Source organism: Musa acuminata, chromosome BXJ2-10, assembly GCF_036884655.1.
Source record: "Musa acuminata AAA Group cultivar baxijiao chromosome BXJ2-10, Cavendish_Baxijiao_AAA, whole genome shotgun sequence".
NCBI lineage: Eukaryota > Viridiplantae > Streptophyta > Magnoliopsida > Zingiberales > Musaceae > Musa > Musa acuminata.
In genome coordinates, this window is record NC_088347.1 from 24,043,494 (window position 1) to 24,059,702 (window position 16,209).

At 41.9% G+C, this 16,209-nt stretch overlaps 1 protein-coding gene across 1 annotated transcript; it reads right to left on the reverse strand.

Annotated features, from left to right (window-relative positions):
- Positions 1-8,685: 8,685 nt before the first annotated feature.
- On the reverse strand, positions 8,686-9,327 carry LOC135625699 (jacalin-related lectin 19-like). Its single transcript, XM_065130787.1, has 2 exons — positions 9,145-9,327; positions 8,686-8,937 (listed from the first exon to the last, which is right to left on the reverse strand). Exons 1-2 carry the CDS (start codon positions 9,325-9,327, stop codon positions 8,686-8,688), a joined length of 435 nt encoding a protein of 144 aa, XP_064986859.1.
- Between the last annotated feature and the right edge of the window lie 6,882 nt (positions 9,328-16,209).

Here is a 16,209-nt window from a genome sequence, read left to right on the forward strand (position 1 = left end):
CGAGGGCTGAGGCACCGCAGGGCAGCGGCGCCTATGGCCGCTGCTCCCACGGGCAAAAACCCCGTAAGGGGCGGCCGCCAGCGAGGCAGCACCGCCTGCGGGCGCTGCCTCGCCGGCAGAACTGCCCGCGGAGGCGGCGACGCCCGCAGGCGAGGGCAGCGCCCCGCCCCTCGCCGCACAGGCCGCCGCCGGCAGGGTGGCGGCGGCGGCAGCAGCAAAAAGGGGAAAGGGCATTAGGGTTTTCTGGGAAAAAGACAGTTTTGCCCCTCGGAATTTGAGAAATTCCAGTTTCTGTCTTTTGTCCAAATTACGAAAATACCCTTAGGAATTGAGAAATTCCCTACATGTCCCTGATTTCAGAAAAATATTAATTAATTAAAAGGTTTAGTTGATTATTATTTTTATTATCTAGTAGTCCTACATGATGATGATTATTTATACATGTGATGTATGATGTGTGGACGGATGATCATGGACCGTGTGATGTGTGTACTTGTGATTATTATTATTGAGGTCTGCGAACCTCCATTATATTTCTCGTTTATTGTCGGGCCTGCGTGCCCATGATTAAGTTGTAATCACATGAGGAGGCGCAGCGGGAGCGTGGATGCGACAGCAGGACCCACGAGACGGACGATCGTGATGCATGGAGATGCATCAAGATGTCGACGAAACCGACGAGGACGAGATGGACGATCACAGGGCATGGAGATGCACCGTTGCACACATATATCTTGATGTGAGTGATTAGGCCTACTGGCTCGGGCCTAATCATATTAGGTTGTGGTCCATGATCATCTGATGTGATTGATTATACACATACTAGATATGTATATATATTTGCATGCGATGTAGATATATATTAAATATGTATATGTGTGACATGTCATATTAGGAGACCAAATTATAGAAACATCTCTCGATAATATTAAGTCGGTAAACGTGAGGCAATTAGATTGACCCACGTGGCCTTCCATCGTTATGAGTAGGAACCGAATCCCGGTGTAGGTTGAGTTGGTCGAGTCCCTCGAGACTCACCTATATCGCGATTCGCTATCTTGCTTACGACATAGAGATGTCACCGGTGACCTGAGGGCATGATATGCTTGGTCGAGTCCCTCGAGGGTATATCATCAAATCAGACTCATCTTGTAACGAAGATGTTGACTTAACCGAGCATCATGGTTGGTCGAGTCCCTCGAGGCCATGGTGATTCGGAGGCCGAACAGGACGGGAATCACAAGGAGTTGTGATCGGCAAGAGTTGTCTACCTTTTAGGCTTAGTGTGATTGGTCGAGTCCCTCGAGGTTACACTAAGACGCTGATTGGATCCTGATCCCCACTAGAAGTCTGCCGGAGACTTCCGTTTCACGTGCTGAGGGTGTCGCGTGACTCGTTAGTAAAATAGTGGGAGCATATTAAGATAGAAGTCCATATCTTGATAGTTTATTTCTTGCAAAATCTGCATGTTATTCATTTTGCTACATCTTTATTTTCAGAAAATGTCGCTTTCAAATCCCTTACGTGGCATACTTGATGTCAACCGCCTCACTGGTCCAAATTATACGGATTGGCTCCGTAACTTGAGAATTGTTCTCACAGCGGAGAAAATCGTGTACGTCCTTGATACAATGATGCCTACGCCCGAAGAAGGGGCAAGCGAGGATGAGATCGCTCGCTACGTGAAGTACATTGATGACTCCACTCTTGCTCAGTGCTATATGTTGGGCTCTATGACTCCAGAGTTACAAAGACAACATGAAAAGATGGATGCCAGATCCATTCTCCTACATGTCCGTAAATTGTTTGAGGAACAGGGAAGGACTCAACGATATGAGATATCCAAGAGCCTTTTCCGCGCTAGGATGACTGAGGGGACACCGGTTCAGAACCATGTCCTAAAGATGATTGAGTGGATAGAGAAACTCACAGGTCTAGGAATGGTCCTAGAGGATAACTTGTGTGTGGACATTGTGCTTCAGTCCCTACCAGATTCCTTTTCACAGTTCATAATGAATTTTAATATGAACAAGCTTGAGGTGACTCTCCCAGAGCTCCTCAATATGTTGAGGGAGGCAGAGAGTACTATTAAGAAAGAGAAGCCAGTTCTCTACACTGGTGAGATCAGAAAGAAAAGGAAAGCAGAAAGGTCCCTTAAGAAGGGAAAGGGCAAGGGCAAACAAGGTAAAGCAAAGGTTGCTAAGAAAGACCCAACAAAGGACAAAGGCCAGTGCTTCCACTGTGGTAAAGATGGGCACTGGAAGAGGAACTACAAAGAGTACCTTGTAGAAAGGGCGAAATAGAAGCTTGGAGAAGCTTCAGGTATATTCATGATCAATCTCCAATTGGCAGATTTTTGTGATAATGCATTGGTATTGGATACCAATATTGCTTGTCACATCTACAATTTATTGTAAATTCTAGCAAAGCCGAGGGGAGATTGACGAGAGGAATATTGCATAAAGGTTTGTTTATGCAAGACACCACTCCACATATCATGAATGTAAATGTGTCCAAAAGGAAACGAGATGAGTTGAACAGTGCATACCTGTGGCATTGTGACTAGGTCACATCCATGAAAGAAGGATTCAAAAGTTGCTAAATGATGGATATCTAGATCCATTCGGCTATGTGTCATATGCAACTTGTGAGGCTTGCATTCGTGGAAAACTGACCAAATCTCCATTTAGTAGAACTGGAGAGAGAGCCACTGAGTTGTTGGAACTCATACATAGTGATGTATGTGGATCCATGTCAACTCATGCCATTGGAGGTTACTCCTACTTCATTACATTTACTGATGATTTCTCAAGGTATGGATATGTGTACTTAATGAAGTACAAGTCCGAGGCCTTTGAGAAATTCAGAGAGTATAAGAATGAGGTGGAGAACCAGACTGGAAAGAGTATCAAAACTCTTCGATCAGATCGAGGAGGTGAATACTTAAGTACAGAGTTTACTCAGTTCCTCAAGGACCATGGGATATTATCCCAATGGACACCTCCTTACACACCTCAGCTCAATGGTGTCTCTGAAAGGAGAAATCGTACTTTATTAGATATGGTACGGTCCATGATGAGTTTCGCTGACCTACCCATCTCATTCTGGGGATATGCCCTAGAAACCGCAGCTTACCTTCTGAACAGAGTTCCAACTAAGTCGGTAGTGTCTACACCATATGAGATATGGAAAGGGAAGAAGCCTGATCTTAAGGTTGTTAAGATTTGGGGCTGTTCTGCCCATGTTAAAAGACACAACCCCGATAAGTTAGAATCAAGGACACAGCGATGCAAATTTGTGGGATACCCCAAGGAAACTTGTGGGTATTATTTCTATCATCTCGAGGACCAAAAGGTCTTTGTAGCTAAGAGAGCAGTGTTCCTTGAGAAGGAACACATTCTTGGCGGAGACAGTGGGAGAATGATAGAGTTGAGCGAAGTTAGGGAACCAAGCTCAAGCACCACTCTACAGCCCGAGTCTGTTCAGGTACCTAATACACAAGTATCAACTTTACGCAGGTCTGATAGAGTATCCCATCCTCCTGAGAGATATGTGGGACATATTAGAGCAGAGGATGTAGAGGATATTGATCCTCAGACCTACGAGGAGGCTATTATGAGTATAGACTCCGGGAAGTGGCAAGAAGCCATGAATTCTGAGATGGATTCTATGTACTCCAATAAGGTTTGGAACCTAGTTGATGCGCCCGAAGGTATTGTACCCATCGGTTGCAAGTGGATCTTTAAGAAAAAGATCGGAGTAGATGGAAAGGTAGAGACCTATAAAGCAAGGCTAGTGGCTAAGGGGTATCGTCAAAGGCAAGGTGTTGACTACGACGAAACTTTCTCACCCGTAGCAATGCTAAAATCCATCAGAATTCTATTGGCTATTGCAGCACACTATGATTATGAGATCTGGCAGATGGATGTGAAAACCGCATTCCTCAACGGGAACCTGGAGGAGGAGGTGTATATGATGCAACCTGAGGGATTCGTGTCCAAGAACTGCCCAGATAAGGTGTGTAGGTTGCTTAGATCCATTTATGGACTAAAGCAAGCTTCCCGAAGTTGGAACATAAGATTTGATGAGGCAATCAGATCTTATGACTTCGTTAAGAACGAAGATGAGCCTTGTGTATACAGAAAGGTAAGTGGGAGCGCTATCACCTTTTTGGTGTTATATGTGGATGACATCCTCATCATTGGGAATGATGTAGGAATGCTATCCACAGTAAAGACTTGGTTATCTAGACACTTCTCCATAAAGGACTTAGGGGAAGCATCCTATATCTTGGGGATTAGAATCTATAGAGATAGATCCAAGAGGATGCTTGGCTTGTCCCAGTCCAGGTACATAGAAACCATTGTCAAAATGTTTGGCATGGAAAATTCCAAAGGGCAAACATGAATATGATACCTTATACCTCAGCAATAGGGTCTATCATGTATGCCATGCTATGTACTAGGCCTGATATAGCGCATGCTCTGAGTGTCACGAGCAGGTATCAGGCGGATCTAGGCTTGGAGCACTGGAAAGCAGTAAAGTGTATCCTTAAGTACTTGAGAAGGACTAAGGATCTTTTACTAGTATATGGAGGTAATAGCCTTAAGGTTGAAGGCTTCACTGACTCAAGTTTTCAGTCTGATGTCGATGATAGCAAGTCGAATTCAGGGTGTGTGTACACCTTGAATGGAGGAGCAGTGTGCTGGAAGAGTTCCAAGCAAGATACTACTGCTGACTCGACCATAGAGGCGGAGTATATTGCTGCATCGGATGCAGTAAAGGAGGGAGTCTGGATGAAGAAGTTCATCATAGATTTGGGAGTCGTGCCGAGTAACGAGGAGCCGACTTCCTTATATTGCGACAACTACGGGGCGATTACTCAAATAAGGGAACCCGGGTCTCATCAGAAGTGTTCTGAGGAGGTTCCACCTTATCAGAGAGATCGTGACCCGAGGAGATGTAGCAGTGGAAAGAGTTCCATCCGAAGATAACATTGCAGATCCACTGACAAAGCCGTTGTCTCAGATTGTCTGTGAGCGTCACAGGGGTCTGATGGGGATCAGACACATAGGTGATTGGCTTTAGGTCAAGTGGGAGATTGCTAGTCATAGGTGCCCAGCAAGCCAATCACGTGAGTGATGGCACGTGTGACTTGATACAGAATCTTTTTGCTTATTATATTTTGGCATATATCACTTTATAACTATTGCATAAATGCATATATATTGTGATGTCCTTGGATTTGTGCAATGGGAATCGGATCGTGATGAGATCACGATAATGAGATCGATTCACCTTTAAACACATATCCTAAATAATCCCGGTCATAGGTTACTCGAGAGGGACATCGTGATAACCGGATAGACTGGTGTGCTGTATACCCGTCCATATGATGGATGCAGCTGGTCTCATAGCTGCTCGTGTAGGGACACTAGGGATACAATACAGGTGCTCATTGGAGAATGAGTTCACTGATTGATCCGCTTACGGAATGCTGGATGGTTGATGATGCCTTATTGTCAGACAGCGATTCCATAGTCCTAGTGGTGTATCTGGTCCTTAGACTTGAGACACCAAGGATGTCCTGTATGAGTGCTCCACTCTTTGATACCAGACTTATAGGTTTGACTGTTCTCAGATCTAGTACAGCTGGTCATTGGGAGTGGTAGTCGACCTTACGAGGGCTATTGAGTGTCGACAGAGGATCATCCACTCTCGGCGTCATGAGAGGAATATCCTATGTGTTCTTGCTCAGACAAATCCCTGGCCAGGGTCATTCGGGTTGAGAGAGAAAGAGTTCTCCGGGAGAATCCGATTAGAGCGAGACTCGAGTAGAAACCGTATGGGTCTGACAGCACCATGCTCGATATACGGTCTCTGGGATATTAGATGGATGAGGGACTATAGGTACATGGTAACTGAGGACAGACAGGTCCAATGGATTGGATTCCCCTGTATCGTCTGGGGACTACGGCGTAGTGGCCTAGTACTTCCGTAGTCGATGAGTCGAGTGAATTATTACAGAGATAATAATTCACTAAGTTAGAAGGAGTTCTGACAGGTATGACTCACGGCCAGCTCGATATTGGGCCTAGAGGGTCACACACATATGGTAGGCATTGCGATGAGTAGAGGTTCGGATATGAGATATCCGACGGAGCCCTTGTCTTATTGGATGCAGATCCAATACCCACTAGGGAAAGGACCCATTAGGGTTTTGACACGGGATCTCTATAAATAGGAGGGATTCACAGCCTCATAGGCTAGAGTCTTTGCTTGCCCTTCCTATTCTCCTCTCCCTCTCCACCTCAGAGTAGGCCTGGAGTTTTGAGGAGCGTCGTCGCAACCCTGCTGTGTGGATCACCGCTAGAGAGGAGGACGCTTGACCTCCTTCACCCTCTCCTAAGGATCTGCAAGGAAACAGGGATATACGATCTCCCTAGGTAACACAATCTCTATACGCAGTTTTGTGTTTTGCGGATTTTGCGCACCAATCTTCGCACGACGACGAACATCTTTTTGGGAATCTGGGATTTTGTTTTTCTTGTTCTTCCGCTGCGCATATGATGTCGCCCCCAATGATTTCCCGACAAAAACCACGGGGCAAACTAGAGATAATCCACTATGAGAATAATGAATATACAAATCTCAATCTCTTGCCTAAAACCCTAGCAACAATCACAAGAGAATAACTGGGATACAAGGATCACGTCACTGCCCACAATATCTAAAACCTCCCCAAGTAATCACAGCAAAAGTCTACTATAGATTTGATCTAACCTGAGATGAGAACATTGCTAGATGATTGTGAACAGTCTCTCTGCGTTGTCCTTGTCTTCTTCCCTTTCTTTCTCTTCCTTTTCTGCCTTGTTCTCCTTCTTCTCTTTGGAATCTCGTGGCTATAAAGATCTGCCTCGTTGCTGCCTTTTTATAGCTTTAATCTGCCTCTAAAACGCAGCCACCACACCCCCCTAATCTTAATTAGGGTTAGGTTAAGAGGGGGTGTGGGCTGTGGGCTGATAAAGCCCACATAGGCTGAATATGGGCCATCAGCCCAACATGTTTGACAATTATTCTCAGACCACAAAATCTTGCTCGGTGACTTATTATATTTACTGTCATTGCTGCGACTTAAGTCGCCGAAGGCCACGCTCCCCTTGAACGATCCAACGTCTCCCCTCTATCACTTCCATTCGACCCGTCGCCAGCGACCCTATACTCTTCCTCAGATCTATTGTTGCTCCTCATCATAACTCCTCACTACCACTGCTCCTCCTCCTTCGGCGGCTACAATCCTCTGGTCATGACTAGACCTCCATTGAGTTCTTCAATAACGTCGAGAAGAAGCAGGTTGCACGGTAGGAGGCTGAGCGCTCCAAATTCCTTATTGCTCGTGCCAGTAGGAGAGACACGTCGCCATCATCCAACTCTCCTAGGACGTCATGTTCGCCAACGCTGTCGAGAAGAAGCAGGTTGCACAGTAGGAGGTCGAGCGCTCCAAATCCCCCCTCGCCTCGATTCATCCTTAGGGCAGATTTGAGTGTTTCCATCATCATCATATGCTTGGCTTGTCACATCAGCGGCGACGAATCCGCAACCATATGCTCCTGTGCCCGCGACCTCCTCGCTCGATATTCGCTAAATTAGTTCATATTCTAAGCATGTCTTTTTCATCTACATATGACGCTCCAATTATTCTTTCCTCGAGAAACAATAGTTCTCCTCAACATACAATACTTATATTCATCAATGCTGCAACTCTAAGCCACTTCAAACTATTCAAAAGCGGCAATTATACATCTCGGCAAGCACAATTCTCTGATCTTCTTTTTTGATATGAACTATTAGGTTACATCGACGGCTCTCTCAAATATTCATCAGAAAAAATCTAAATACCTAGAGAACCCATCCCAATAACAGATCCTGATTAGTTGCTACGAAAAGAACGTCTTATTCTATAAGCAATTCAAGCCTCAATCACTAGCTTCAAAGTACCATTAATATCTTTGTATAATACTACGTTAGAAGCATTGTCAAAGTTACACATTCTCAATGGCATAGGAGACGAATATAAGAAACCGACATCAATAATTCATGTATGAGACTCACCGATGTCATTTAAAGAACCGTATGATAAGTCGATTGATCATTAATAATATTTGAAAAGAGAAAAGAGGATGACATGACCAACTATCATAGCTCAATTCAATCAAAAATCTAAAAGAAAAAGCAATCAAAGCAATAATGACATCAACAAAGGATCGAACAAGATGTCTTCTGGATACATGGTAATACGTAGAGCCATCATCTTCTATTACACTATCAATCCTTCAATCATGGTGATAACTTTAATCCCAATAGCTTTGTAAATAACTTGTACTAAAACTCTTAGCAGCTTTGGCACCTTAACGATCACAATCAATAGAAGGTCACCTGCTAGCTCTTTGACAAAATTGGGCATACATAGGAAGTGATTATCGTCAAATAAGAGCCGTGGATTCCATCACGAAAGGCACACCAAGTAATGATAAGATATCAAAGTGGATTCGAGAACATTTCATTATTTATTGAAAGCAACACCGAATGACAAGGATAACAACGATGATGGCAAGAACCATAATAGTAATCGTTGCTTATTTATTACATCATTCCATAGATAGGAACACGAGCCAGTGCATACACTTAGTTAGGCAATGAGCAGTGAATCCCAATAGCGTCAATGGCTGTACCAGCTCGCCCAAAGAAGCCCAGAATCCTACTCCCCTCCTCTAAAGTAAGGGCGAAGGAAGAGCCAGTCTTGTTACCAACACTTATGGATGCACCCTTGTTGGTATCAAGAGTAAGCAACATCACAATTGCATGTCGCTGATAATTGGATAATGCATGAAAGTATCCGGAGATAGAAGTGAAGTACTCGTCCTCCTCAAGGATGATCTGCAAAAAAGGATCAAGGATTTAACGAGAAACAAACAATGGGAAAAAGAAAACTAATATTGCAATGTATTTTCAAGAGAAATTGGTTTGACTACCAAACGTGTTGCTAGAAAACATTCATCTGGTCGAACCAGTTTATATGGTTGGACAAAGACACGAAGTTGATAAGTGTGTATTTATATACACATAGATGTATAGATGATATACCTCCTTGGAAGCGCCGGTGGTGGTTCCACGTTTGTAGGTGTGGGAATTACCGTTAAGAATGTAGGTAATCTCCAACCCCACAATGTTATCTCCGTAATAGATTCGAAGTTTGGTAATGTGGTCGGCTTGTCCCATATCCCACACATTCCCTCCGTTGCCACCCCATGGCCCCACCTTCACCATTCTCCCCTGCGTGCATCAGAATAAACACCACATGTCATCCATCCATCTATGTTGTAGTATACGAGCAAGTGTAGTTGAAGAAGTCAGAAAAGGGATGGAATTTTGAAGACTAACAACGCCACTCACCATATTAGCAGCAACCGAGAATAATGAATGGACGCGCACACTCCCTTGGCGGCAGAAGATGCTATTGCAGGACTTGGTGCTGGGAAGGGCATCGGATGAGGGTATTTATAGCCCACCATTCTAGTTTGGATAAGTATGAGCTGATGTATACATCAAGGAAGAATTGCACCCCCCACCACCACCGTCCTAAAATCTCACGGAAACGTGAAACATGCATATTCCGTGCTCTTCCTTTTTTTTATTGCTTGCATGCAGTGTAATTAATTGTTTGCTAGGAACGAGATGCGAGGACTTCCGACGGAGTCGGTGAGTAAATATGATAATCTTGAACACGGTGGCCGGATGGTTGAGCCCAACAGCACCACTATCTCCTTCCATTGCCTCAGACGACGAGCTCCATCTACATCTTGTCCTTGTGGATAACCTCCAATTAAAAGGAAACATGGATTTGGTGGTCGCCCGCCTCGTCTCCTTCCTTCAGATGAGAAAGGACGGGCTCCATTGTCCACGGCCTGCCTGCTTAGTGCTTAGAGCCTCTAACTTCTTCGTCTCGTACTTGTCATGACAGAAGCATGCCCATTATTGTCACCAAGGTGAGGTGTGGTTAGGAAAATTATCTATCAAGAATAATCAAATAAATTTGATTATTTCTTATTGACACCTCTAATATTGTTTTGAACATACAAATGCTAATCGATAAAGAATTGTTTTTAAATATAATTTTCAGTTATCTAAGGAATATGAATCCTATTATTAAATGGCGAGGAGCCTGATCTCCTGACTTGATAATATTTTGGTTCACTCTAATGTGAACTATATCATTTATTTCTATCATCATCACTAAAGTTTAAGATTTTTTCGAAGAAAAATAATATATAGACTCTAAAATAAAAATCAATCCTAGCATAAACAAGTATTGAAATAAAGTGTTAGATGTCATATCGAGAGTTACGCGCTCATGCGTATAAAATCTAGTATATTTTGAAGATGTTTATTAGATGACGAACCGAGTAAATATTTTGACTCTTTATAGCAAGTATACCAAATCAAATCTCATCCTCGCCACTTACATTTGCAAAGAAAAAGAAAAAACATTGTGACAATGGCTGTTTGAATGAGAAAGTATTGGTACAAGAGTTATGGGTTTGTATTTGAATACAAGTTACATTAGGCCCTAGAGAACTCAAAATGAGATCCTTTATGCTCACACTACTCGTTCCCCAACTCTTCTTTTCCATAAAATCATGACATGCATTTTGGCTAATGACAGGGTTCATAAACTTGAGAGATCTATTCAACATATAAGTTATATATAAATTGAATGGACAAAATCTTGTCGAGGATGGTTCAAACTAAATTGTGAATTGTGATGGTTCGTTTAATGAAATAGATGGCGATATGTTTTGCATGATTTGCTCGCCATATTATCTTTATTGGTGGTAGGTAAATATAATAAAAAGGCATTACGTCATATGAAGCGTCGTGGTGATCTAGGAGGGTTTGAATGCGATTTCACGAAATGATGATTTTTGGCGTATCGCCATAAAATCAAATTTTGAATTCATCGGACAAATTCATTGCAACTTTATTGTACCATGGACACTTCACGGTCACTGACATTAAATATTTGTTACATAATTTCGAAGACTACGAGTTTATACATGTACATAAGAAGCAATCCAGGTGGCTATTCGGTTGGCCAATCACTCTGGAGTAATAAAATCTTCCTCATTTTAAAAGAAGGGAGTGACCCATTGAATATTTTGTGCTCGTTGATTGGATATCCGAGAATAAATAAGTATTAGACATTCTGAAAAATTATTATTATTTTTTATTTGGACAAAAAAAAGACTTACATTACCCAAATCAAATCATCAGGCATATCACAAGAACGGCTTCCACGATGATATATTGTTCATATTTACTCGAAGAAATGACATAGGAATGCAACCACCGATTGGATTCAACTATCATCATGTCGTCAATTAGCGTACAATAACCAGTGGACCCGTAACATACTTCTTGTTTTATTCAAAGAAACACAACGACGACGACGATTAGTATGTAATGCAGGTATGAATGCGCTTGAAGAAGAAGAGCAACGAGTGGGGGTACTTATAGCCCTGCAGCCCTGAGTTTGGATAAGTATGAGGAGGCAGTGGCCCTTTTGCTTCGATGCCTGCCAACAGATCTCGCGCGTAGGTAAGCAAACAAACGTGAGTTTGGTGCGCGAGAACTGATGGATACACACGTTAATGCGTCATCCCTCCCGCAGTACATCAAGACGTATAATCCAAAATGAGATCCTTCCTTCTCCCATGCATGAAACGTGAAACATGTTGTGTAGCAAAGATTACGTCTTCTCCTATATGAAACGTGAAACATGCGGAAACAAGTTACGAGGACTGCGAAGAGAGCCGGTGCATCGTACAGACAACCTTATCTCTTTCCATTGCCTGAGAGGGCGACCTCGAACCTCCACATGCTGCGCATCTCGAGCCTCAAACCTCGACTTCTCCTTGCCGTTTTGCATATGGACATGGCACTTCCGAAAACAATTGAGACTCCGCGTCCCACAGATCGAGATGAGCAGATTATGTCATGCGAGGTAGGATTTGGTAACATGGTTGGATATACTAATTTTACATTAGATGAGATATGCATGCATATCCGACCAACTTACTTTCTCACAGTACAGTTTGGATGGGAATTCAACTTCGAAACTTAATCTTCCAAGCTGATCATGTGGCATCCTTACAATGCGGCGATTAAATATAGACCGAGCAATTTTCTATTTTCTATTTTTTCTGAGACTTATGATATAATATTTTAATGGTTGATATTGAAGGTGTATCCTATCAAAACATAGATGAACCCCTACACATATGTATAATTTATTAAAAAATAGATATTAATGTGTTATGTAACCAATAGCGAGCTGGGAAAAGCCTGTGTACGTACACGGGAGGAGCACAAATTCTTCATCTCATTAACGACTCTTTTTCAACATATTCATTTGAAACATCATCATCTGTGTACACACATTATGATCATCCTATTCCTACCCCGAAGAATTATCATATATGATTTGGGAAGAAGTAAACTAATATATGATAGAAGATCATGATCGAGGCACACATGGAATAATATCCCTGCTTTCTTATATTCCCAATCAATTGATGATTTGAGGATCAATCATTGATTTGGGCAACTGATCTGATTAGTGATTTGAGCATTTGATTGAAGGAAATCTCTTTCTCAAAACCTATATAAATACTCAGCACCTCAGTGAAAAAAAATCATCCCTGTCATAATATATTACTCAATTCTACATGGTATCAGAGTTCCTGTTGTCTCGAGTAAGACTTTTTTGCTTTCTTACTGTCTAGCGACAGCAAGCCCTCTTCTTTGTTGATCTATCGTTGTCGGTTTCCTCCTCTGCTCGGTGATCCATCTCCCAAGTAAAATCTCCAATGGATCTGTTGATTTCACTATTCTAATTGGTAATTTTTCTATGACTATGACATCTTGCTTGGTGACCTGTTATCTTTGTTGTCATTTCTACGACTTCAGGCATCGAAAACCATGTTGCTTTTAACGAATCCAACGTCTTCGCTCCCTCTCTTCCTTTCTATTGGGAAATCTTAATATAGCATCACATGCATAGTGAAAAACAAAACCAAAAACCTAGATATTCTAAAAAAAAGAAAATCTAGTCATTATGCGAAGATTGATGCTTGAGAAATTGCAAAACCGAAAAATCTACACGTCATGTGTTAGATATAATATATGGGGAGATCGTATATCCTTGTAAAATTTCAGATTCATAGGATAGGATAAATGAGATCAGTTGTCCTCTTCTCTAGTAATGATTTGCATAGCAGAAGGGGCGACGATGCTAGTCATAGTTATCCTGCAAGCCAATCAAATGATGACACGTGTGACATGACATGCACCCTTTTTGCTTATTGTTATTATGGTATTTTTTCATTTTATATTGCTTAATGCATAAATATATTTTGATGTTCATGGATCTATGCAATGGGAGTCGGATCGTGATGAGATCATAATAATGAGACCGATTCACCTTTAAACACAAACCCTAAATAATCTTGGTTATATGTTACTCGAGAAGGACATCGAGATAATTGGACATACTGGTGTGCTGTATACCCATCCATATGAAGGAGGTGACTAGTCTCATAGCTGCTCGTGTGAGAACACTAGGGCTACAGAGCAAGTGCTTATATTTTTACTACTTGATCCATAAATATATTGTGATTTCCATCGATCTATGTAATGGGAATCAGATCATGATTAGATCACGATAATGAGATCGATTCACCTTTAAACACAGATCCTAAATAATCATGATCATATGTTACTCAGGAAGGATATCGAGATAACCGAATAGATTCGTATGCTATATACCCATCTATATGATGGAGGCGGCTAATGTCATAGCCGCTCATGTGGGGACACTAGGGCTACATTGTACGTGCTCATTGGAGAATGAGTTTACTGATTGATCCGTTCACAGAATGTTGGATGGTTGATGATACCTTATTATCAAACAGTGATTCTGTCATCCAAATAGTGTACTTGGTCCTTAGACTTGAGAAACCAAAGATGTCCTATATGAGTACTCCACTCTTTGATACCAGACTTGTATGTTTTGAAGCTCTAAATCTAGCATAATTGGTCATCTGGAGTGGTAGACAATCTTACCAGGGCTATTGATTGTCGATAGAGGATCGTCCACTCTTGGTATCATGAGAGGAATATACCATATGTTCTTGTTTAGAAAAATCCTTGGCCAATGTCATTAGGATTGAGAGAGAAAGAGTTCTCCGGAAGAATATGATTAGAGCGAGACTCGAAATGAAATCGTATGGGCCTGATAGCACCATGCCCGGTATACGGTCTCAAGGATATTAGATAAATAAGAGACTATATGTACACTATAACTAAGGATAGATTGGTCCAAATATTGGATTACCTTATATCATCTATGGACTATGGCATAGTGGCCTAGTACGTCCACAGTCGATGAGTCGATTGAATTATTATAGAGATAATAATTCACTGAGCCAAAAGGAGTTCTAATAGGTATGACTCACGGCCAACTCGATATTGGGCCTATAGGGTCACACACATATGACAATTGTTGCAATGAGTAGAGATTCGGATATGAGATATCCGCTAGAGCCCCTATCTTATTGGATATCCTTTAAGCCCTAAAATTATTGGATCCTATATGTGAGATCCAATTGTTGGGATTGAAATCAGCACGAAGACGAGGGGTGAATTAGTGCTTACGATAAAAACATCGATGATTTAGAAAAACTATTTCGATAAAGCCCATATAAAAACTGATATCGAAAGTGTGCTTCACTTAAAATAAATATATTAAGCAATTAAAATAGAGAACAATAGTAATGAAGAGAAGAAAGAGAGTGCACACCAAATTTATAGTGGTTCGGTTGTCATGACCTACGTCCACTCTCGATTCCTCTTCCGTCGATGCCATTGGCGTATACTAATGATCTTCCTTCAATGGGTAAAGCATAACTACCCTCTTACAACTCTTTCTCCATTTCACAAGTTTAGGAGACAACCTTTACAATTCACTTACCCTTCTCTTAAACTAAAATCGAAACTTAGAGCTAGTAGGGAATTCTCAAGTAATTACAATAGAGTTTTCATACCTTTTGGTCTTAGTTTTGTGTGAACTGAGCAGGGATGAGTGGAGTATTTATAGGCCCCAAATGTATTTAAATTTAGAGCCAAAATGGTCTCATCCCGAGTTTCTTGGGTCCTGGTGGTACCACCACATGTGTTGGACAGTACCACCGCCTACAGCACTAACACCGGGTGGTACCATCGCTCTGTCTAGCGATACCACCACCTGATAGTCTGGGTGACTTTGTCGGGGCGATACCATTGCCCAGTCTAGTGGTAACACTGCCTGACACACTGACACTAGGTGGTACCCTACTAGTCTAGTGGTACCACTACCTGATAGCTTGGAAAAGTGTGTCTTGACTTTTTCAACTCATATGCGGTTCAACCTATCCTTGGGTCACTGAATGAGCCTTCCACTTGGTCCAAAATAGTCAAACTCAGGCCCAATGAGCCCCTAATTGAGTTAGCATGATTCAACTTGAAACTAAATCAATTAGACATAAACTTCTTAGATCTAGATAAATTATTACAATCATGAATCCTATGTTGTCTAGCATGTCATTGGTTCCTTCGGTGCTTCGTTCGTTGTTTTGGCGCATCGTCCTCTGCTTTGGTGTATTGTCCAATCGGTTTATTGATCCCCAAAACATCCGATCTCCTTGGTGTAATATCCGATCCTTCGGCTCGATGCCCGAACTCATAGCACGAAGTCCTTTTGTCAGTACGTCGATCGATCCTTTGACTCGACGTCCAATCTCCTGACTTGTTTCACTCTGGCCCAACGTCTAATTCCTCATGCTTTAATCGATTTGCCTTTTCTGATCGAAGTTAGTCCTGCATCACTCAAAATACAGATTAGATTATAAACTTATCAATTGATTTCATTATCAAAATTTGAGATTTAAAAAAATTTGAGATATCCACTAGAGCCCATATCTTAATGGATATCCATTATGCCCTTGAATGATTAGATCCTATAGATAAGATCCAATAAGATATTATTGGGTAGAGACCCACTAATCTAAGAGACTTGGGTAATTGGATAGAGATCCAATACCTAATAAAGTAGGA